At 37.9% G+C, this 24,214-nt stretch overlaps 2 protein-coding genes across 2 annotated transcripts; both read right to left on the minus strand.

The window, feature by feature from the left end:
• Positions 1-789: 789 nt before the first annotated feature.
• On the minus strand, positions 790-3,251 carry LOC131614024 (uncharacterized). Its single transcript, XM_058885654.1, has 4 exons — positions 3,215-3,251; positions 2,422-2,546; positions 1,931-2,000; positions 790-1,850 (listed from the first exon to the last, which is right to left on the minus strand). The coding sequence occupies exons 1-4, from the start codon at positions 3,249-3,251 to the stop codon at positions 790-792; spliced, it is 1,293 nt and encodes a 430-aa protein (XP_058741637.1).
• Positions 1,849-23,308, minus strand: LOC131609281 (uncharacterized). The gene is made up of 5 exons (XM_058880977.1): positions 23,101-23,308; positions 22,806-22,896; positions 22,122-22,180; positions 20,928-22,030; positions 1,849-20,825 (listed from the first exon to the last, which is right to left on the minus strand). Exon 5 carries the CDS (start codon positions 4,690-4,692, stop codon positions 3,418-3,420), a length of 1,275 nt encoding a protein of 424 aa, XP_058736960.1. The 5' UTR covers positions 4,693-20,825; positions 20,928-22,030; positions 22,122-22,180; positions 22,806-22,896; positions 23,101-23,308; the 3' UTR covers positions 1,849-3,417.
• Between the last annotated feature and the right edge of the window lie 906 nt (positions 23,309-24,214).

Raw genomic sequence — 24,214 nt, forward strand, 5'->3', positions numbered from 1 at the left:
GCAAACATCCAGAAATCAGCCAGCATGTTGGGATAGACTGGTCCTTCTAGGATTTCATAGTAGAAATCAAGTTCTTGATTGGCGAAGAGAGCACCAATGCTGATGAAGTTTTCATCAAATTCTTCTTCAGAAAGTTTGAACTCTTTCTTTATGCAAGCTCTGATGTTGTTGTAAGTAAGAGGTTGCGCCATGAAGAGAAGGAAAAGGTTAAAAAAGGTTTTGTTTTTAGGCTTTATGTTTCTGAGAAACAGAGAAAGAGAAAAAAAATTTTGAGCAAAGGTTTCAAATAAGTGTGAAGGAAGAAGTGTGATATTGAACCTTTATATAGACCTGGGGCAATAGAAGAACGGTTTAATTTTTAATGATTGATTAGACTGCGTTTGGTATTCCAAAGAGGATTTATGGCTTCCGCCGTTTCCCGCCCTTTGAAGTTGCAATGTAATCATGAGAAACTGGTGCACGCACGTCTTAAAAAAGACGTTTTGAAGAAAGTGATGTCATCTTTTAATAATGGTTACGGCTAGGGGAGTGGAAACGTCAAGTCTAGACTGAAAGGGGTGCGAAGGATAGTCAGGTCACATGCTTATATTTATTAAGATTACTGTGACAATTAAATATATTTTGACAAGATTTGAAGAATTGCCAGAGTCTTACTCATGATCATTTCAAAATGGTATAGAATATGTAAACTGGCAAACAAAAGGTCTACATAGATATATCCCTGATGGAATTCGATTACAAGAAAAACCAATGTGCATTATAGAAAAATCATTACAAGAGTCGAAAGGACTAATTAAAATCTCTAGGAAGAGTGTCTTTTATCTTCGAATACTGAATCTCCCAGGAAGACATGCGAAGTTCAATCAAGGCCTTTTGTTTCTTCAGTTCGTCAATTTCAGGAACTAGTTTTCGTGCAGCCTCGAAATGTTGGATTCCTAAACGTGCAACTTCAGTCAATTCCTGCTCATTGATTTGTTGAATGGTTGCCTTGCGAGATTCAGCCTCCTTTATCTTTTCCTCAAGCTGGACAATCTCTTGTTTCCAGGATTGGATATTCTGCTCACATTCATCATACTCTTTCTGTTTCTCTGAGCGTTTAAGCTTGAGAGCATCACCTTTCTTCGACGCATCAGTAGCGGCTTTCCAAGATGAACTATGAGAAGCCATGTTCGTAGTAAGTTGTTCCTCAATATGGCAACGTCGAAGAATGTTTGATTGGAGTTGTTCAATCAGAGAACCCAGCAAAACAATCACCTCTGAGACTTCATTTGAAACCAGAAGAAGATCCACCTTTTTCAGAAGTTGATTCAAGCTACGACTTTTGATAGGATCCTTGCTAAGAATTTCGACGAGGTTGGTTTTGAAGAACTTTTCCTTTATCTGATGAAGAAGGACGGAAGTATCCTCTTTATTACCAGATTCTGGCTGTACAGCTGGAGAAGTTTCGAGCTCAGAAGGCGAAATATTATCAATATCCATCATAGCCTTGAGGAAGCTGAGAGGATCAGTTTGTTTAAGCTGCTCCAATTCTGAATGAGTAGGCTTTGCTGGGGCAGGAGTCGAAGTAGTTTCAGGAGAAACTATGGTCCCAAAAGGTGTGGTCTCGTGGGGAACTACTGTGGCTAACTTGGAGGTTTCTTCCATGACATCTTGTTTAGATAAAGTGTCCTCACTACCAGTTGGATGACCAGCTGCATTGTTGCTACCTGAACATTGTTGGTCTGCTTTTTTGCTCTTGTGGTTAGGTGGAGAATCATCAGTTGAATGGCTCCCTTCAACTGCTGTACTAGGAATGATAGTCGCAAGAGGCTGAGCGTCTTCGACCACTGGTGAAAGCACATGAGATTTACCTGCATGAAATAATTAGAACATGTTATGGTGAGGAAAGTTGCAAGAAATCTTTTCACTGTAAAAAAGAATATGCATCTACCTTGGAGGTTATCAAGATCAATATTAAGAGTGAAGGATTTGAGGTCAGAAGTGGCTGTGCCAACATCATCCTACAATCATAAGGTAAAACGTTAACTTAATTATTTTAAGTTAAGAATTTATAAAGATGATTAGGTTGGGAAATCCAAATACCTTAGTTAGGATGTTATCTGGGCTCGAATTGTGGCTCTCGACAACGAAAGCGTTACTACCACCTTTCAAAGGTGATTCTTCAGAAGATACCTTGTCACCCGGTGAAGTAAGTTTCGAAGACCCAGATCCCTTTTCTTTTCCTGAAGGAGTAGCAGCCTTTTGCCTTTTCTTTTGGGCTTGTCTGGTTCGAGGTGGAGATTTTTCATCGTCATCTAAGACAACTACTGGAGAGGTTTTTCGCTTCGAATGTGGTGGAGGCTTCGAACTCTGAAAATATAAATTGGGTGAGGTAAGTATGATTCATGTAACATACAAATGAAAGATAAAGTATGTATATACCGTGGGTTTCTTGTCAGCAGTGATAGAGTCACTCTCACTGGGCTTGTTGCTCTGCGAAACTTCAGAAGCTTTCTGCGCAGGGAGTTGTTTGATCTTTTTCCTTCGAGCAACAGCTGTAGTTGAAACTGGAATTAGTATTTCAGCGGAAAAGGAATGTTAGTCAAAAATTTGGCTAAACTCAAACCTTCAGGTATTGGAGTCAAGACACGAACATGTTCAAGATCTATATGGAGATGTCCTTTGAAAGTATCCAGGGTATGCTTAGTCGGGACCACTCGTTCAGCGCAATTTTTAGTGCTTTCCTGAAGAATTTTAAAAACATTCCCACACACGAACCAGTCTGGGAAAGGAGGGCTTAAAGCCACACCAAAATCAGCGCTTGGCAGTGGAGGGAATTTTGGAGGATTAAGTTTGAAAGCCACTTCATAACGCAGTTCTGGTCGAACAGACGAGGGCAGTTTCAACTTATCCAGTTTAGCAGAAAACTTTTCGCGCAAAGTGACTGCAGCCTCACGAACGGTCCGACTAAGATCATCAGGCCTGTAAATGGTTTCAAAGAACTTTTGAAAGGCTTGTATTTCTTTAATATGAGTCGAAGTACCTTTTTGAAATTTTTCCTGCACATCAGCAAAAGCTTCAGTTAGTTCGCGAGTAAGGCTCTCAGCGTCAAAGATTTGCGTAGTGTAATAGTCCGTCCACCATTGTTGAAAATCCGGGGTAGAGTAAAATGCGGGATCGAAAGGGATAGGTGAAAGATTGGTCACACCAGCATATCTGGCAATTTTTTATTCACATTCTTCTTCAGTCAGATATAAAGTGTGTAAACACATGTGGTTCCTTTTCTCGTACAGACATTTGGGTTTTACTTGAACCAATCCAAATTGCCTTGATACCAGATTTGGTTGGTAGCAGAGGAGAACATATTGGCTTTTGGAGGGGCGAAGACGGTGATAGAATAACCTTGGGGTAAGGAAAGCTCCCCAAATAGTCATAGATTCAGTCTCTTGATTTTGATGTTGGTAGAAACTTTCGAGTGAACCATTCGGGACCCACTGTCCTGTTTACGAACGGAGCCATCGAAGGGCTGAATTGATGACATCGAGCAAACATCATGACATATGCTAGAAAGTGCTCACGGAGTTTACCAGTCTCTTCTTTTGGGGTTAGCGAAGCCAACCTGGTTCCTTCTACAGTTCGATTTTTAATATCTGGATCTTCTTCGTTCACAACACCTCGAAATGGGAGTTGAGCCTCAAAAGTAGCATTGAGCCACAGTTGGAACAGCCAGAAGGGGCCAGCGAAAAGCAAAGAGCCTGTTTTATAATTCTTTACAAGGTCTGTTACTTCACCTAGGTTCTCATAGAGAAACCCTAGAATTAATTGGCTTAGGTTTAGTTTTGTTCCAGCATGGAGTTGATTAGCCATACAGAGATATCTTTTTGCCACTTGTATGGACCTAGAACAGAAGACGCACCTCGAAAGCCATAAGGCTAAGAAAGCAATGTGCTCTTCGTCTGAGACTACTTCATTATTTTCGTCATGATACTTTTGAATGAATGCAGTATAAGTAACAGTTGCTTCATTAAAGTTAATAGTATCAGTATCCATGACGTTGGGGTCGAAAGGTTCTCCGATTGGTCGAAGCCCCGTAATGGCAGCTATGTCGAAAAGCGTGGGGGTGATCATTCCACATGGAAGATGGAAAGTGTTATGGGAAGCATCCCAGAAATAAACTGATGCAACTAACATGGTTTGGTTGTATTCTAAACCAGTCTTGGACAGTTGGATTAAATCATAAATGCCTAGTTCTTGCCAGAAAGAAGCCTTGTGTTTCTCTACTCTTGCCAACCAGGCATAGTATAGTTCAGGGTCTTTTGCTAAGGGAATTGACCTAAAAACTTTCACAAAATTGGTTACATAGTTTAACCTAATTTTCTCTAGGGATGAAGGGTTTACGATCGAAGTGTTTTCCGTATCATCAGGCTTTGATGAAATAGGACGGCCATCTTCATCTATTTTGTTCTTACTAACTAACAGCCTAGTTTTATAATAAGCAGGAAAGAATTTACTTAGAGAAGGGTTAGTTTCTCCTGGTAAAGGACCCATGAAAGCATGAGTTTTCCCAGAAAGTTCAAAAGGAATGATTACCTGAGAAGCGTAAATGGCGCGCACTTCCGCAGAATTTGGGTTTGGTATGTACTCTTGATCCCCCATCTGTGTAGATTGTTGAAGTTTCAAAGCTGGTTGAAGAACATTTGAGAAAGACGCCATGAGTAAGTTTGATTTTTTTGGAATGGGTTTGAATATAATCAGGAGTGTTCTTTTCTGTGGAGAAATAAGGAAATAAGAGGTGAAAGTTATGTGAAGGTTAAAGTTTCGTATTTAAAGGTTTAACGGAAACCCTTTCAAATCTTTTGGGTAAAAGCCAAGAGACACGCAGCAGGCGTTGATTTCATCCAACGGCGGTCGAATATTTATTAGCTTTACTCCTAGTATATAGGAGTAATGATCAGGAAGTGAGACCAGAACGTGGGAATGTAAGTTATGAGTAGACATCTTTGAAAATGACAAGACGTTTTGGAAACAGAGTCATAAATGATTGTGACGTCAGTCAATGATCTTGGAACTCTAAAACGAAATCTTGTTACAGCAAGAAACGCCTATTTCTCTTGTTTTTCGAAACAGGCATTTATTGGGGGCAATTTGTTAGCTGAAGATTTCGTTTAGGAAGAAATGTCCTTCGAAGGTCTGAAATTCAAAGGAGGTGGTTACTAATGACCATCTTTAAAGATAGGGAATGGCTCCTGATGGCCATGTTTCGAGGATGAAGAATTTTAAGTCATAACGAGGATAGTGAATGCTGAAGCTAGTAGGAGTGTATATCTTCGAGACTTAGACAAATTTTATGAAATATGTTAAGTACTGATGCTTAGCGTGTTTTCGTGGTATTTTAATGTTAAGTTATATTGCCACGCGTCGAAGGAGGATTCAGGCGGGAGGATTTGAAATTCGAAGAAGTTTGCATAACTGTCCAGAGACAGATGGCTTTCCGAGGATTCTCATGAGAAACGTGGCATTAGATTAGCGTAGGACCGTTAAGGTCGAAATTAGTATAAATAAGGGTCTTAATGTTAGGATTCCGTGTGTTCATTTTGTACAAATCACTCACATATTACTCAAGTATCAAGTGTTAAGAGAAAGAGTTCGCTGAGAAATGTACGTATGACACCACCACCATTTTAATACATGTGTATTTTCCTTTATTTTCAAGTATCTTTCGATATTATTGCATTTTGTTTACTTCCTGCCATTTACATTCCTGCACTCTTTATTTTCATGTTATTTATCTTTGAAGTATTTAACATTTCTGCATTTTAAGATTCTTGCACTTTTACAGTTTTTGTCTTATGTTTTATCTTGACTTACCTTTCGCCGAAGTTATATTTACGTGTATAACCAAGTGATTGCTAACCTTCTATTGTTTCGATTGAGTAATTCTTATTTTCAAGGCAAATCATAAACATGGTTCGAATCATCATAAATAACAATCTTTTTGACTATGTCCTAGGATCAATCTAGTCGATCCTGCGAGTAACCAAATCATATTTATTATAGTTTGGAAGACTAGCGGTTGTTTACCGGAAATCACCGTAAACACCCACAAATGAAGTGGATAAAGCAATGATGTTATGCAATGCAAAAGCATGGGATCCAGGTCTATATAATCTTAGTAACTAGTGTACAATCCTCTGAATAAATGATGTATGTCAGATGTCACGAGATCAAAGGTTCGGCATATGTATCATAGAACCATAGGAACAATAGTCACCAACAGAACTAAATAGTCACCAACGGTACCTGTCATGTATATTCCTCCCCACTCACAGGTGAATCTAGGTCAGGGTAGGTCAATATGGCAACCAGCGTTATCAGTCCTCCTGAGATACCACCATTGTTGCATCTACATGCCAACGATAATACCCCATTTGAACCTCGACTGGGCGTGGGTGTCAAGATCGCACTAGATTAGACCTGACATCTCGCCGGCGTCATGACTATCCACTCTATCCTAGGTATCCTAGCTGTCAACTCTGGCCTGGGTATTGGGCCTTTTACCTCATAGAACATCCCACCCAACCTGCAAATAGAGAAAATATGTGGCCCCAACGGGGACCCATAATATAGTCCAGATGCATGCGGAAAGTAAACATGATATGCAAACATGGAAATAAACATGATATGCAACATATATACAAGATGTAAACATATAAACAAACAAAGAAACACCCAATAAACGTAACAAACAAAGGCTAGGATCGACTCGCTAAGAATGGACCAGTACAGGTCTATCACGTCCCCAGCAGAGTCGTCAGCTGTCGCTACCGCGAAAAATGGATCAGAGTCGCCACTAATATATTTATCCCATAAGGGAAAGGAATATCAGGAAACCTAACAAAGAATAAGAACAAGGTCTTTCGACCAGGGAAACAGGGTACGGGAGTCAGTTACGCAAGGGGAATGTGCTAGCACCCCTCACGTCCATCGTACTCGATGGTATCCACCTATGTTTGTTTCTATTTAAAGGGTGTATATCTATGTCTAAATCTAAATGCGAATGAATGCAAAAGAAATACGGGGAAAAGAAGGAATTATTTACAAGTGTGCTAGCTTAGGCCCCGCGACCCAATGCCTACGTATCCCTTACCAGGAATTAGAGCTACCGTAGTTCGGCTCCATAGTTTCCATTTGTTTTGTGTTTTTTAGGTGAACAGAGGTTAAGGTCACAATCCACGATGCTCGACTTTTGGAGACTTACACACCTACTTTTGGAATGGACTTACTTGTTCTTAGCAGCAGAATGAACTTTGGTTTGTGTCTTTTATTGTAAAGCCATGATGACAAAACCCACTACAAGGCTTCGCACCACTTCCTTACTTTGTTTTAAATCTGATCATTTATTAGATGTTTTGAGTATTTTTGGTTGGGTGTTTTTTAAAGGAATTTATTTGTGACTTTGATCATACCAAAAAAAGTTTGAGTATTTAGAATATTTAGAGAACACACATCGAGGTCTACACCCCAATCGTTTCTCTAAATAGCGGTTAAGAAATACACTGAGGCCTACGCCTCAATCATTTCTCTTCCGCTAAGTAGAAAAGAAATACACCGGGGACTACGCCTCAATCATTTCTTTCCTACTACGAAAAATAGTAGCGGTATGATCCTCGTCGGTATTTATTAGATTTTTTTTAAGATTGAAAAGAAAAGGAATGAACAATGGGAACTAACCTATTCTCTAATCTAATTGTCATTTACAAGACTAATCCTAAGTAAGACTAAACTAACATCTAAGGGGAATTAACTAAGAAGAAAGTTGTTTAAGTTGACCAAAATCAACTTTAAACAACTAGGGTTATTTTAGACATTTTTCAAAATATGAAAATATTCACAAAAAGAAAGGATTAAAATCTATACTAAAATAATGAAATATTCACAAGTACCATACCATTTTTTGTATTTTTATTCATTGCAAAACTATTTTCATGAATTAAAACTAAAAGAACTATTTATTTTCCATGTGAGAACCAACCAAAACTCAAAGAAAATCAACAATTAAAAAATTCTAATAAAACAAATATCTAAAAAAAAATAATTTGGGTAGAAAGCCATTTTTATTATTTTTGTTTAAGCAAAATTCAATTAACAGGCAAAAGAATATAAAAGAAAACTATTTTTATTATTTAAAAAATTTGTCAATGGAGGGGGGTGGATTAGCAAACAAAATATGAACTGGATTAAGGATGATGCGCGTCTGGGCCCAAAAATGCTGGGGTGTGAATATAAAAATGAACCAAGGCCCAAGGAGGCGTGGCCCAGACCTATATTCCAATCTTTCATTTGTATTCACATGTTGTTATTTAATCAGTAAACAATCAGCGTGCATTTTATACCATGGTCCACTTAATTAACGTGACATGCAAACATGACAAGCCAATCACGAGCTACCACCTCACATACCAATGATATGAATAAGATAGAAAACACAAAATAATGAGAAACCAACCCATGGCACGCTGCCACGTCAGCAGACGGAAGCAAAAACATAACAGAGCTAGGGCTCCGGTCGTCTTATCCGGCCACTCTCCACCGGAGTCAAATGCGTTTTCGCCCAGAAATTCAGAAAGACACCATCTTTCGCTTCGTTACCCCTCCCTGAACCCAAATCTAACCTCCATTTCCTCTTATTCCTCTTCTAAGATCCAAACGAAAAGCATTTCAAAAACCCTAACCAAAACAAACTTTGCCAAAACGAAACTAAACACATCAATAGGATCCTCATGGCGCATAGAGTTCATATATATCCAGATGAGAATGCCTTAACCCATCTATCTAGCATGTTCAGAGGTTTTGAGGTCTTACCTGAAGCGAGCTTGGATCTTGAGAACAAGAAAAATCTACAACTCGATGGATCTTAGATGATGATCAGCTATGGAACTTGATGAAGATCTCTGAGAAGTAAACTCAGAATCACGTAGAATTGATGCTTGAATCTTGCTTGCAACCATGCGACGATATCGATGATGTAAACTGATTAGTGAAGATTCTTGAATCCGAAAGTTGGATGAAGGAGGTAATGGTGTCTCGTGGTAATTACGAAGTTGCCATTGATGATGAAGATTGAAGCTTAGAGGTGTGATGTTGATGAAGGTTTGTTACGCTTGATCATGGAGGTTGTGGTAGAAGGATGAAGGTAGAGATGAGAGAAAGAAGATGAAGAAGGTGTAGATGATGAGAGGTAGAAGAGGTTTTTTGGAGTTTGTTATGAAACCGTTATGGAGAGAGAGACGAGAAAGTGATGATTGGGAGAAAAGTGAAGAAACTGGAAAAGTGGAATAATGAATCGTGAAGAAAGGAAAGTAAGGCGTGGGGTTTATATATATGTGAGGTTGCATGGGAGTTATAATGTAGTATAGGTGTAGTGAATTATTTTCCCAACTTAATGCACAAGCTTCATCTATATGTATCAAGGTTCTAATGTGCTTTTGAGTTCCAAAATCATGCATGGGCAATAGGAGTAGTATGCAAGTGTATGTCACGTGCTTAGTCATAACACTCTTTGGCTTGTTGTTCTTTCCACATAAATTCTCCAGGGTGCTATCTTCACCAGCTTATATCTCTACCTTGGAGCCACCATTTATATCAAACTTATCCTCCACACAAAGTAATGATGGCATGGATGAGAAATGGTGTTGGAAATTGTTTTGAAATAGGGCTTGGAAGGATGAGAGAAATCGTTGCGAATCTATGGTGTCATTGCTGGAATTGCACGCGTGCCAGACTCCAACACTAAGCTAAACTTTGCTCCATGTCAAGAACATGAGTTTGACACTTCGTGAATTGTCCATTAAGCAGCCAAATGATGTGACTCTTAGACCATGGGATAGGGTGCATGGACTAGGATAGTTTGAAGTTAAGCTTGAGCCAAATGAATACTTGTAGCTTTCTAAAATCAACTTCAAAAATGGCACGCCACGTACTTGTGGAAATGTCTCGTGCGTGCCCTAGCCTCTGGCCCAGGTTCTTTGCAATACGTGTCTTGGTGAGATCCTGACTTCAAAGCCTTATATCCTACTCCACACTCAACCAAAAGTCATGGTATTGGCATCAAATGAAAGAGGAAATGGGGTAGAATAGATTGATATTGGAGTTGATTGCATATGCTACTTGTGTCTCTTTAAAATAATCCCCAAAGATGGCACACCAAGTGTTTGTGAAAATGCCCTCGTGTGCCCAGAAACTTGCCCAGCAACATGACTTGTACAAGTTTAAAACTTCAAACTCCTCTCATCCATATCTTTTGATCTAAGCTCCAAATGGAAAATCTTCCAACTACAAATTTGTAGATGGCTATGATTTGAACACCTTTGATGTTGAGTTTGTCTTAAAATTTTGCCATTTTCCACGTGATAATTAGACTTAAAGTCAGCTGCCCAGCCAATTTGAAATTTACCCAAAAATTCTTTAAGTGTAGAACTTTCCTCTTTTGGATATTCCCATTTCAACTACTTTCCATTTTGGGCAGGTTTTAGTTATTTCTTGATTTTTCTCATTTTTTGACTTTCTTTGACCGCTTCTCCACCAAAAGTCAACATTTGCATATTGACCCTGATTTTGACCAAAAAGTCAACTATTTGACTTTTTCAGTTTCAGATGAATTTTTCTGATTAATCAATCTCCGATCTAATTCTCAATCAATTTTCAACCAAAGAAGATCCAATGAATATTTCTTCAAGACAACCATAGTTCACACTCAAAGTCATCTCCTGATTAAATTTTGACCAAAAAGTAAACAAGGTTGACTTTGGTCAAAACCCTAGTCTGAAAACCCGGAATTTGAGGATTGCATCTTTTTATCAGAGCTTTGAACTGGAGAGGATGAAATCCTGATTTTAGGAGAACTTCAATGGAAATGAGGCCATATAATCAAACTTCAAACCTTCTCTTTTGAATCAAGATATCTCCCACATAGAAGCTTTTTTCATCAATTTTCTTGAACAATAACAATGATATGAATGAATGTATTGAGTGAATGACCTACGTGAGGTATGCATATGAATGTGACATGAAAGCCAATTGGGTATAAATAAGTGGGCAAATTTTGGGGTGCAACATTATGGACATAAAGGAAGACGTCAATACTCCTATAATCTTAGGAAGACCTTTTCTAGCTACAGTTGGAGCTATTATAGACGTAAAGAAAGGCAAGCTGACATTCGAATTAGGTCAGGAGAAGGTCGAGTTTATTTTAACACAATTCCTTCAAGCCCCGGCTATAGAAGACACATGTTACTTGGTCGAAGTTATTGATGGATGTGTAAGAGAGATAGGATTATCGGAAAAATCTTACTCTGAAGTTATAAAGATTCCGATGCCCCAGATTTTCGAAGATGACAATTGGCGTCCGGAATATCGAGACGATAGTTTAAGCGAATGCTTAACTTTGACACCCAACCCTATGCCTTGCCCTAAGAAACCATTACCCAAGACTCTTAGGTATGAATACCTAGACGATGAGCTCAAAAGACCAATAATAGTCAACGCAGAACTAGGAGCCATATAGACCAAAAAGCTATTACAAATGTTAAGGAAGTATCCATCTGCGTTAGGATATAACATTGCTGATCTGAAAGGAATAAGTCCTTCCATATGTATGCATCGCATCATGTTGGAGGAAGATTGCAAAACCTCTAGGGAACATCAAAGAAGGATTAACCCTATCCTGAGCACAGTAGTTAAAGATGAAGTTACCAAACTTCTGAATGCCGGAATTATATATCCAATCTCTGATAGTCAGTGGGTAAGTCTGGTCCATTGTGTACCAAAGAAGGGAGGCATAACAGTTACCGTAAATAATTCAGGCGAATCTATCGCCGAAAGAAAGGTGACTGGAGCAAGGATGTGTATTGACTATCGCAAATTGAACAAAGCCACAAGGAAAGACCATTTCCCTCTTCCCTTAATTGACCAAATGCTCGAACGTTTAACAAAACATTCCTATTACTGCTACCTGGATGGTTACTCAGGATTCTTTCAAATCCCAATTCACCCTGATGACCAAGAGAAGACAACCTTCACATGCCCTTATAGAACATTCGCTTATAGACAAATGCCGTTCGGATTATGGAACACCCCTACGACATTTCAGAGATGCATGATGTCAATTTTCGCTGATTACATAGACAACATCATGGAAGTCTTTATGGACGACTTCTCTGTATGTGGGGAGGATTTCGAAGGATGCCTCTCAAATCTAGAAAAAAGTATTGGACCGATGTGTACAAGTTACCCTCGTCCTAAACTGGGAAAAGTGTCACTTTATGGTTAAACAAGGGATTGTACTTGGACATGTGGTCTCCGAAAGAGGAATTGAAGTCGATAAAGCAAAGATCGAAGTAATAGAAAATCTCCAACTCCCAAAAACAATTAGAGAGATACGAAGCTTCTTAGGACACGCAGGTTTCTATCGAAGATTTATAAAGGACTTTTCTAAGATCTCTAAACCTCTGACCAGCCTCTTAATGAAAGACGTTGAGTTTAATTTCAACGATGAATGTTTAGAAGCCTTTGAAGTACTAAAGACAACCCTTATATCCGCACCCATAATGTAACCACCCGACTAGAATTTACGGTTTGAAATTATGTGCGATGCAAGCGACTATGTTGTAGGAGCAGTCTTAGGCCAAAGGAAAGATAAGAAACTCCACGCAATATACTATGCAAGTAGGACCTTAGACCCTGCGCAAATGAATTACGCCACAATCGAAAAGGAACTCTTGGCTGTGGTCTTCGCGTTAGATAAGTTTCGTTCCTATCTGATAGGAGAAAAGATAATAGTTTATACCGACCTTGCAGCCATTAGGTATCTACTAGCTAAACAAGATGCAAAACCAAGACTATTAACGTGGATCCTACTGCTACAAGAATTTGATTTGGAATTCAAAGATAAAAAGGGAACCGAAAACGTAGTAGCCGACCATTTACCTAGGATGGAAGGTATTAAAACAGAAGAAACACCAATCAATGATGATTTCCCTTATGAACGCTTAATAGCACATTTAGAATCCGAAAGCGACACATTGAAACAACCTAAAGCGTAAACCGAAGTCGTTAAGACACTAAGCACCAAAACCACACTGCCATGGTATGCTGATTTTGTCAACTACCTAGCAGCGAAAGTGCTTCCGCCTGACATGACCTATCAACAAAAGAAGAAGTTCTTCCATGACCTTAAACAGTACTATTGGGATGAACCTTTGCTGTTTAAAAGAGGTGCTGATGGGATATTCCGCCGATGTGTTCCGGAAGAAGAAATAGAAAGCATAATACATCATTGCCATGATGCCCCCTATGGTGCGCATGCAAGCACATCAAAGACATGCGCTAAGATTCTGCAAGCCGGTCTCTTTTGGCCCAATCTGTGGAAGGATGTCCACATCGCTGTTAGAAATTGCGACCGCTGTCAGCGCACTAGAAACATATCTACGCGAGATGAGATGCCGCAAAAGGGCATTTTAGAAGTAGAAATCTTTGATGTGTGGGGAATAGATTTTATGGGACCTTTTCCATCGTCCTTTGGAAATAATTACATACTTGTCGCAGTAGATTACGTATCTAAATGGATAGAAGCTGTAGCCTCACCCACAAACGATGCACAAGTAGTGATTAAGCTTTTCAAGAATATAATCTTCCCGAGGTTTGGTGTACCAAGATTAGTTATTAGCAACGGGGGATCCCACTTCATATCTAGAATTTTCGAAAAACTCTTAGTAAAGTATGGAGTCCGACACCATGTAGCAACACCTTACCACCCACAAACGAGTGGACAAGTTGAAGTCTCGAATAGAAAAATCAAGCAAATACTTGAAAGGAATGTTGCCACATCTAGGATGGATTGGTCAACTAAGTTACACGAAGCATTGTGGGCGTATAGAACCGCCTACAAGACACCAATAGGAACCACGCCCTTCAAATTAGTATACGGTAAATCTTGTCATTTACCGGTAGAACTAGAGCATAAAGCCTACTGGGCCATAAAAATGTTAAACTTAAGTTACACCGCCGCAGGCGAAAGGAGGCTATTAGATATTAATGAGTTGGAGGTAATTAGATTGGATGCTTACGAGAATGCTAGGATTTACAAAGAAAGAACAAAGAAGTGACACGATAAACGCATCTCTAGGAAGGAATTCAATGAAGAAGATGTGGTGCTACTATTCAATTCTCGACTTAAGCTCTTTCCATGAAAACTTCGTTCAAGGTGGTCTGGTCCACTCGAAGTTACCAAAGTATATACAAGTGGCGCTGTCGAAATTAAAGGAAAATCGAGCGATAGCTTCATTGTAAATGGGCAGCGATTAAAACATTACCATATTGTTGAAAACAAATACTACACTGATAGTCTTAAGCTCGTAGAGTTAATCGTCAAGTCGAAAAACTAACCATCGATTCGTCGAGCTTGCGACGTTAAACAAAGCGCTTTCGTGGGAGACAACCCACCTTTTAACTTTATTTTTCTTTTAAATCATTTTAATTTTAAATGTTTTATTAAAATTTCTTTTCTTTTCTTTATGCATTCTATTTTCAAAATACAAACTCTTTTTGTTTTAAATCATACTAACTTAAAACTTTTCTTTCTGATTTTAAAAACTTCCAGGGTACTAACCTCTTTTCTGACTTTAGAGATGGATTTCACTGATGACATGGTAGTTACTTTTGGGAGTGAGGATCAGCAGAGACGATATGGGATTTTGGCATAACGTGAGATGGGTCTCACCGCTTTCTCGCATGATGCGACTCTGACAGTTCTAGGTATTCGGGAAAGAGTGCATTTTATGCTTCATCAGATTGGATGGGAGGATCTCCTTACCACCCGTACACCCACTTTCCGCAACCTAACCTTAGAGTTTCTGAGTTCCCTCCGTTATGAGCCTAGACTTGGATTAGGATTCAACAGATGAAGAATTTCATTTAGGCTGTTTGGATTCACCTACCGCTTCACCACCCGTCAGCTGGCCGAGTTACTAGGATTTCCTAAAGACATGGATGCCTTAATGGAAGTCGATGATGAGTACTTCCCTGATAACATAGTTGACTACTTTTGGAGTACCATATTTGGTAGAAACCAGAATGATCTACGACTCTCTTCAGAAATCCACAATCCCGCCATTAGGTATTTCCACATGATACTAGCTTTCACACTTTTTGGAAAACCTCGGTGCGATACCTCGGTGACTAAGGATGAGCTAGGCATAATGATGTGTGTTTTCCAAGCCAGACCAGTTATGGGAGTATCATTTATGCTTGCTAGGATGGCCACTCAGGCCCAAGATACTATCGGTCCTATCCTTGTAGGTGGTCTTGTCACTAAGATCGCCCGTGCCTTATCTTTGAGAGGCCCTCTTGCTAGATTGATTCCTTATGGAGGATTCAAATCCATGGACATGGAGTTTTGCTTCAACAAAAGCCTGATTAGCATCTATGAGTCTCCACCTTATTAGCTTCTCGTGAACTACGAGCCTGTTAATCATTTTGCCTTACCCTGCATTAGGTTCACAAGTGTTCACAAGAAAGAAAATTGGATTTATGACTTGGAAGGACAAGGTGAAAATGATTTCGAGGAGGAAGAAAGTGACCCGAGGACACCGACTGGCTACCATGACATTGATACTACACCTTATGAGGATGTGCCTATGGTTGACCATGCTGCTGTTATTGAGACCCTTCGGAACGACGTTGATGTACATCGTACCGATTTAGGGAGACTCCGAGGAGATTTCCACGGATCTATGGATTTGGTCACGGCAAATCTCGACAGTTTTTATCAGCACTTTCAGTCCATCCCGACTTCAAAATGTTAGTTAGGATTTATCGCTTTAGTAGTTTTAATTTTCAGTTTTTCAATTTTCAGTTTTTAATTAGTTAGTATTTCTATTTTTAAGACAAATTTTAATTTTCAGTTTTTGATTTTAATAAAATTCAGTACTTTCTTTATTCTGTTTTTACTTTTCTGCTTAATTTCATCTGCTAAGTCTGTGTGTGTGCATCACAAACTTTGTTTCTGCTATGTGCTAATGTCTGTGTTCATTCACTGCTATGGTTAATAAATAAATATTGCTGATAATATATATGTGGAACACAGCAAAATATCAGTTTGCTACTTATGCTTTATTATGATACTGATATACCGATATATACCTTTACTCTACTCTGCTACTGTTATAAAAATTATACTGGTATAGGATAGAGTTATATTATGCTACTGATACTATTATGTGTACCAAATTTAATTACTTTGACTAACAGTCAAAAGTATTTATGTCAAATTTATGTTAGTCCACTAAGAATACATGCATCTTGGTCAAAAAGCAATGAAAGGAATCTCTGCAACACTGAATGCATGCTGCACACATGCAAATAGACGCACATGCATGTACATGCATGTCTGTCGACCGTCAGAGGGGGCCCTACGCCGACCGTCCCAACCCCCCTTCTGCCGTCCGTCACCTTCCCTTTAAATGCAGAGATGCATTTGCTTCGTTTCCACACCATAAGCAACCAAATTTTCTGCTATTTCAAACTTCTCAGTGCTAAATCAATTCCCATTTTCATCTTCAATTCAAACCTCACCTTAATTTCCATTCAATACTCAGTCAATCTATTTTCAACTTTCACACTACTATATTACCCCACTGGTACAAACAGAACCACAAGCATTTTTCTGCTATTTCTCCTACAATTTTCTTTCACACTTCCTGCAGAAAAATCATTATGGCCAACCTCAACAAACAAAACGAAGACGAGTTTCCTGGTGTCATTTTCCGGAACGGAGAAGCGGAGAAATTCAATAAAACCGATACCGAAGTTTCTCTCAAAGAGGGGTGGTGTCATCAAGATTCGCCCATATCGAAAGCTTGCGAAGTTTGGGGCTGTTCGAAATCGGTGTGCGAATATTGCTCAATAAAACGGGTTTATCATTCGTAAGCACACTAGACTTCCCCACATACGAGGCATTAACCTTGCAGTTCCTAAGCTCGTATATTAACCACACACCCACCGACGCTTCTCACAACCTCATCGGAACCGCTATCTTCCGACTATTCAACCGAGAGTACACCATGAATCAAGAAAATTTAAGCGCGATCTTGAGGGAGTCAACTATAGAATTCCGCCGAGCTTGACTGGCAAAGAACCTCAAATGATATTTGGCGTCAAATATCCGGTAACAAAAATGTCGCTCCCGACATGCGCTTCTCTTCGCAAATTCATAAGCCGGTTATGCGTTACTTCCACCGCATTTTAGCAAATACTATTTTCGGAAGGACTAACAGCAACAAAGTCAATGGTAAGGAGTTATACTTCTTTTATTGTGCTTTTGCCAACCATCGGATCAATGCCAGCACTTTCCTTATGTCTTACATTCAAGCTCTCGTATCAAGAGAAGGAAACGCACCATTCTGTGTAGGATGGCTTGTCACTGGTATAGCTCGAGCCCTCGACATGCATGAGAGGCTTGAAAATATGCCTTCTCTACCACCCATTTTTATGGATATCAATAACTGCAGAGCTGGTCGCCTTATCAAATTAAGACCAGACGGAAGATACAACCTCATGGTGTGAAACAGGGAAATTCGCAGTGTTATACTGCCAAACAGCGAGATCACTAGGATAGACCGCAGAGACAACTGGATCTATGATCTCGACGCACCTGCTCCTGGTGAGAATGTAGAGGATAATCAAAATGATGCAGATAATGTGGATGAGGTTGAACAAGAAATGGATCAAGGAGAGCCCCAGCCTGACGAGAACCCCTAACCCAATCCTGAAAATGTTGCTGGACCATCTGGACATCAACCACGAAGAAGAAATCAACAGTCATACTGGATGATGTGTATAGAGAGATGATACGCAACCACGAGGAAGAAACTCAGTGTCATAAAAGGATTGAGGCGGGTCAGAACAAAATGATGACGCTAATGCGTCAAATGCAGAGAGATCAACACGATTATGCGTATTGGAATGATCGAAGCATTGCAGACCTAACTGAAGAAATGCATTGCTTGACATATCGTGTTGAGGGCTTACATGAGTATGTGTACCATGCTGGGATAGTTCCGCCTAGAGACGGCGGTGAAGGTCGAAGAGGAGGAAGAGCATGAACTCGAGGGAGAGCACGAGGAAGAGGAAACGAGTAGTGAGTTTTCACCGTTTCTACCACACAAAGTCGCATTAAGGACAACGCAACGTTTAAGTGTGGGGGAGGAAGCTTGCTGCTTTTCTAATTATTGTCAGTAGATTTTAATTCCTAGTAATTAATTTCTAGTATTTTTAGTTATTCCCTTTAAAAAAAAATTAATTTCCCATCATCTCAATCCATGTATTTTAAGTTCAATATATGCGAGTATCTTTCAGTTGTCGAATTCTCCATCTATTTGAACCATAAACATTTTATTTTATACGCATAGCCTGGCACGCTCGGAAAGTACCAAGATATACAATTTAAGCTATGTTAGAGCCGAAGCACTATTAAACAAAATTGCTACAGTCTTGACACTCTAGAACTCCGATTTATGCAAGATTCAATTTAAGTACTTATTATTTCAAAGTCTTTAACCTCTAGCTTTAAAGTAGCTTCGAGTAGTTTATTCAGCAGTCGACACCGTCTTAAACACAAACTAAGTAGAGATCCGATGAAGATAAGTAAATGATCTTGAAAATTTTCAGTAAAGAATTTAAAAGATTGCACTGACTAAGCTAGGTGACCCTCACCTGGTCATTTAACCCAAAGGATGTATATCTTGCGAACAATAAAGAAACCTATTTTTAGTTGGTTCAAAAGTATCTGGTATTGAACTTGGTAGGGCGAATTACGGTTCGATCCCCCGCAGCTTACATTTGGTTAAAGAAGTGGGTACCACAGAAATGTGCCAGAGCCTCGTGCTAATAAGGATCATAGTCACTAACCGGTTACTCTACTACGTGCGTGTGAAGATAAAGGGCTTAATGTGATTGCGCCCGAATGAAAACAAGCAAAATCTAGCGAAAGGGTCTAGATGAGCTGTAATAGCATGATTTGAATTGGTCTACATAAGCTGGAGTTGTCTAGTGTCGCCACTATGTCTTTAGTGTTCATATGAGCTTCTGTGTCTCTAGCAAATTACCACCGCGACCGAGTACAAATCGAGATGATTTTCATGCATGTGTAAAACCTTTTTCTTTGATTGTTTGCTTGAGGGCAAGCAAAGTTCAAGTGCAGGTGAGTTTGATATCACGAAAACGTATCGTATATTTAGCTTAATTTACATGCATTATTATCCTATTTTATTTTGATTTTATTATTTTATTTTGTATTATGCCGGTATTTCTATTTGTTTTCAAGAATTTATTTAATCGGAGCTCGCAAAAGAAATAATCGAAAAAAGGAGCTAAAATGAAGAGAAATTGCTTAAAAGTACACTTAAATAAGGAGGTGCAAATAAGAAGAAGCAAAGGCCCAGACTGCAAGCAAGCCCAACGCGCACAGGAAGTAGAGCACGTGACGTGGGGCACATTGAAGTGCATGTCGGTCGGCACACACCCCCTCCTGCCGGTCGGCACCCCCTTTGAATATTAGTGTGTGACGTTAAGTCACACACCCAGGCCCAGAAGAGACTTTGTTTTCACGCTATCTTCTCTCCGCCATTTTCTCCTCCGAAAGAACAGCAACTGAGACGAAACAAACTCAAGACCAAGAATCTGAAGCAGCTCTATAAATACCCTTCAACACTAATTGAAAGGGTTACGAACTTTAACCTAGTGCCGTATTATTTTTCTTCTGCAATTTTATTTTCTTCCCGAACCAACACTCTGCAATAGTTTTCTATACCGGAACACTATTGCATTTCAATTTCTTTTAAGCTCCAGAATTTAGTTTTAGTTTTAGATTCAGTTTATTTTCTGCAATCGATATTTCTTCCAGATCGAAGGATTTATACTTCAAGATTATTCATTACAGTCTAGCAATTTTAATTCAGGTTCATTTATTAGCTTTAATTATTATTCTCTGTTTATGTTAGTTTATCGAATTATGCCCGAAATATTATTTATCTGCTATGCTTATTCTGTTCCGTCTATTAAAATAATGTCCGACTAAATACTTTTTATCACTATGTAAGGTCACATATCAGAGGGAATCGAGTAATACTTTCGACGTATTTTATTAATGAAATTTATTTATCTGGTATTAATTTATAATGCTTAATTCAATTGTTTTGTAACGAGAGTTAAAAACAATAGAAGTTGGGATCAATAAAAACGAGAGTTTGAGATTTTAACTAGACAGTAGGAATTAAACATTAACCTTAAATACAGCGAGAGCGCTTTAAGGTTAATTAGACTTCATCGATTTTCAAAAATCATTTTAAACTTTATTTGATACAGCGAGAGCGCTCACTTAGTTTTAATAATGAGATCGTAATCAATAAACACAAGAGTGTGAGAGGGAGGTTTTTAAACAAGTGATTTCTACAGAACGAGTATTTTAAATTACGATTCACGTCGATAGTTTACTAGATCCCCGACATCCGACCATTACATACCGATAATATTCCCGCTTATTTAATTAAATTATATTGCTTTTACTTCCCCATCTGATCATAGTCAATCAGATATTAGCCTTAGATTTACGTAGTAGCGATTAACTACATTAGGTCGATTCTTAGTTCCTGTGGGTTTGATATCTTTTAAAACTACGCGATAGACTATGCACTTGCAGTCATAATCACAGACATACCCCATTTTGTCGCGATCAGTATCACATCATTGCCCACTTGAACACTAACACAGCCCAAAAATTCCAAGTGACTAACCTACAAAGCCCAATGTAGTCCCAATGATATTATCAAAACACTAGTCAATAAATAAAGCTGAGTTAAATGTCATTGATTTTCAATGCTATAAGCAAAACTTACCAAAGAGAACTCCAGAAAATATGTGTTGCCTTTCAGGATCCTTTGGGAAAAACTTATACTCCTTAACTTTGAGTTTTTTCGCTGCAAATTCTTAACTTCCTCACAATAAAAGCTCCTAAGAATATGAACAGTAGCTGAAATTCAAATAAAGTAAGAACATTTATATAGATAAAAAACTTTGAACAGATTCCAGCTCTGTTAATAGTACTTTCAATTGACTAGCAGCAGTGACGTTTCCATATGGAATTATTCGGTTGAACTGACATTGTCTCTATTGATTTTTCTGCTTCTCTGAAATGACCTGCCCAACTCAAAAAGGCTTATCAAGACAGAAACCCATCCCCATCATATCGAAAAAAGATAAAGGACCTCGTTAAGTCTCTCATACTGATTATAATTTATAAGCATTAATCATAATTCATACAACTCCAAGAAGCAATGTTTCTTGCAATATTGAAGCTACTAAATTTTGCATAGATTTCAAGAATCTTCAACGGCGACCGGAGCAGAGGGAACCGTGATTGAGTGTGGCTAGGGATCAACAGTGGAATCGCAAATCTGCAAGATGAGAAGTCGCTCGTTTATGGAAGCATTTAAAAGACAATTGAATGCAACAATTTTTTGCTTCAATATTCCTTATTGTCTCTATTATCCTACAAATTAATGCTTGGAAATTGCACAAGCATAGAAGTTGAAACGCCATAGAGAAATATGGTGGAATTCCCTTCAACTTAGTTTCATCCTCTAGAACTACTTGATTGAATTCTAAGATAAACACAAAAAAGTCACATCATTATCATGACAACTTTGATTTTTCCAAGTTATACATAAATTGAAATCTACCATGTAAAATGGACCGAATCGTAAAATACCCGTGTCTGTGTAGCATTAGCGTATGTTAAGAACGCAATAGTTCTCAATAACTCCTTAATAGAAAGTTGTAAACATTAACAATAGAGACATGTATGTTCCAAAAAGAAAAGAATAACACAAAATAGAGGAAGAAATTAACATGGTCTTGCCTCTGTTTGCTTCTCAGGAATTCTGGCTGCAGCTGATCCTCGACGCAGTTTTCGATAAACAACTGGATTTGGTTGTCTTGCCTTTGTTATGAAATAAAATAAGAAGGTTAGAGAAAGAAAAATACAGCTTCTAACAGTTACAAAATATGAGAGAAATTGGTGCATAAGTTACCGGCTTTCTTGGAAGAAACTGCTTATTGTTGACATTATTCTCTATGTCCTGTTCTGAAACTGAAATAGAATCCATGATCAATCTTCAGGATCTAATTAAGATTAAAAGATTAAATGGAAAACAATCTAATGAAATTTTGACATAGAAAACATATTTTTGCTTAGAATCCTCATAGAATCATGTAACATTTCCCCTTTTGATACATGGAATTGTTACAAGAACATCTAGTTATACTCTTATACATGCTAGCTGAATGAAATATATAGAGGTTTAATCTGCAATAAATGTACTCTAAATGCATAACCCAGTTTTTCAACATAGAATCCACATAATCATTCTTAAAATGACTCTAAAAATATTGTAATAAGAAGTTCAAGATAACATTTATTCTATTTGAGAAAGTGAATAAGCAGTAATATCAAGCTTTCAAAGATTGCCCTGCTTTTACCATATATGAATAAGCTATTTTCAACAACCACAAAAATGATAATAGATCAAAGAGTTGTTTGTCTTTGGCAAGCCTGTATGAGAAAAAAAATTCAATATTGTAATGTCCAAACACACAATGCATCTACCACCGCAAAAAAATAACAATATTCAGCAAAAATCTACTCACCAAAAAGAGGAATCAATTCATTTACATACATAACTAATAGAAATCAATTCATTTCCATACATACATACCTAATAGAAATCAATTCATTTACCAAGTCATTGTTGTGTTCAAGAACCTTATCATACTCATTCCTCAAGTGATCTATCAACTGATCTGAAGCTGCAACACAAATTAATTCACCCAATCATGAACAATTTCACTTCCTGAATAACTATTAATGCTTAAATTTACTAAAATAATCATATACAACACAAGACATTCAAACAATAGGAATTAATTTTCGAACCAACAATCCATTTTCAGGAGTATAAAACCCTAGATCTTCAACTACCAATGCATATCGCTCAATATATAAAACCCTACCTTCGTTTTACCAATGCATGTTGTCACTGTGAAATGAGCGATGATAACTGTGAAATGAGCGATGGTGAACTCTCAAACTTCTTCAGCTTCGTTGTCGTAATTGCACGATCGTGAAAAGGGTTTCGGTGAAATGCGATGAAACTGGGTTTGGATTCTCTTTGGATTCCATTTTCGGTGAAATGCGATGACTGAAAACTGGGTTTAGACAGAAATTTTTGTTAAATGCTATGAAATTAGATTACTTTATTCAATCTAATAAATTTGTTACTAGATTATTTTATTCACATAATAAATTTAGACCCGTTAATATTCACTTATTAATTTTTCTTAACAATGTTTAAATTATTTGTTAATATGTTACATATATTATATATTTTGAGTTATAAAATTAAATAATTTTTTTTAGTTTGTATAAATTTACATCCGTTTTTTAGTTTAAAGGGACTAATTAAGATTTGATTATAATAATATTTTTAATTTAAACCCATTTTTAGAAAATAGGGTGTATATTGTCACCTGATAATGTTTAAAATGATACATTATTTACAAAATTTCCACCGCAAATCTCATTTACACCCATTTACACCCATTTTTAATATATTGGGTATAAATTTTAAAATTATATTATTCTTTTTGCACTAGTGCGCGTCGTTGTAAATTCAGTATTTACAATCATGGTCCAGTGACCGTCACAGTAAACTGGAAAGCGCGGGCCTTATAATAACGGTTATTCATATAAACCATTGTGATATTTCATATTAATAAATGTCCAATTTTCATACCATAATTATCACTAAACCATAATTCAACTATTTCATTTTATAACAAAGTAAATATTATACATAAAAAAGATAAGAAAACATAGCATCTTCAAATTTCCATAAAATCTCTCTGACTTCAGTTTGTTCTTCAAATTACTGTTCTTCTTTTTTGAATTTGTATTCATACCCTTCAAATATCCAACAAATTCCAGGACGCACCTTTTATTGAAACTAATTGTGGAGCAGGAATTAATTCTCAAGTTTATCTAGTTTGTTAAGCAATGAAAAAGAAATATAAGGAGGAAGAAGCTAACACAACAGCTTCATACTTCTTATATTTCTTCTTATTGTAT

Source organism: Vicia villosa, linkage group LG6, assembly GCF_029867415.1.
Source record: "Vicia villosa cultivar HV-30 ecotype Madison, WI linkage group LG6, Vvil1.0, whole genome shotgun sequence".
Lineage (NCBI taxonomy): Eukaryota > Viridiplantae > Streptophyta > Magnoliopsida > Fabales > Fabaceae > Vicia > Vicia villosa.

Coding starts and splice junctions, on each gene's coding strand:
- LOC131614024 (XM_058885654.1), bottom strand. CDS start 3,251: ATGTGTTTACACACTTTATATCTGACTGAAGAAGAAT. Junction 2,547..3,214: donor ATATCTGACTGAAGAAGAAT/GTGAATAAAAAA, acceptor TACTAATTCCAG/TTTCAACTACAGCTGTTGCT. Junction 1,851..1,930: donor TGATCTTGATAACCTCCAAG/GTAGATGCATAT, acceptor TATTTCATGCAG/GTAAATCTCATGTGCTTTCA.
- LOC131609281 (XM_058880977.1), bottom strand. CDS start 4,692: ATGGCGTCTTTCTCAAATGTTCTTCAACCAGCTTTGAAACTTCAACAA.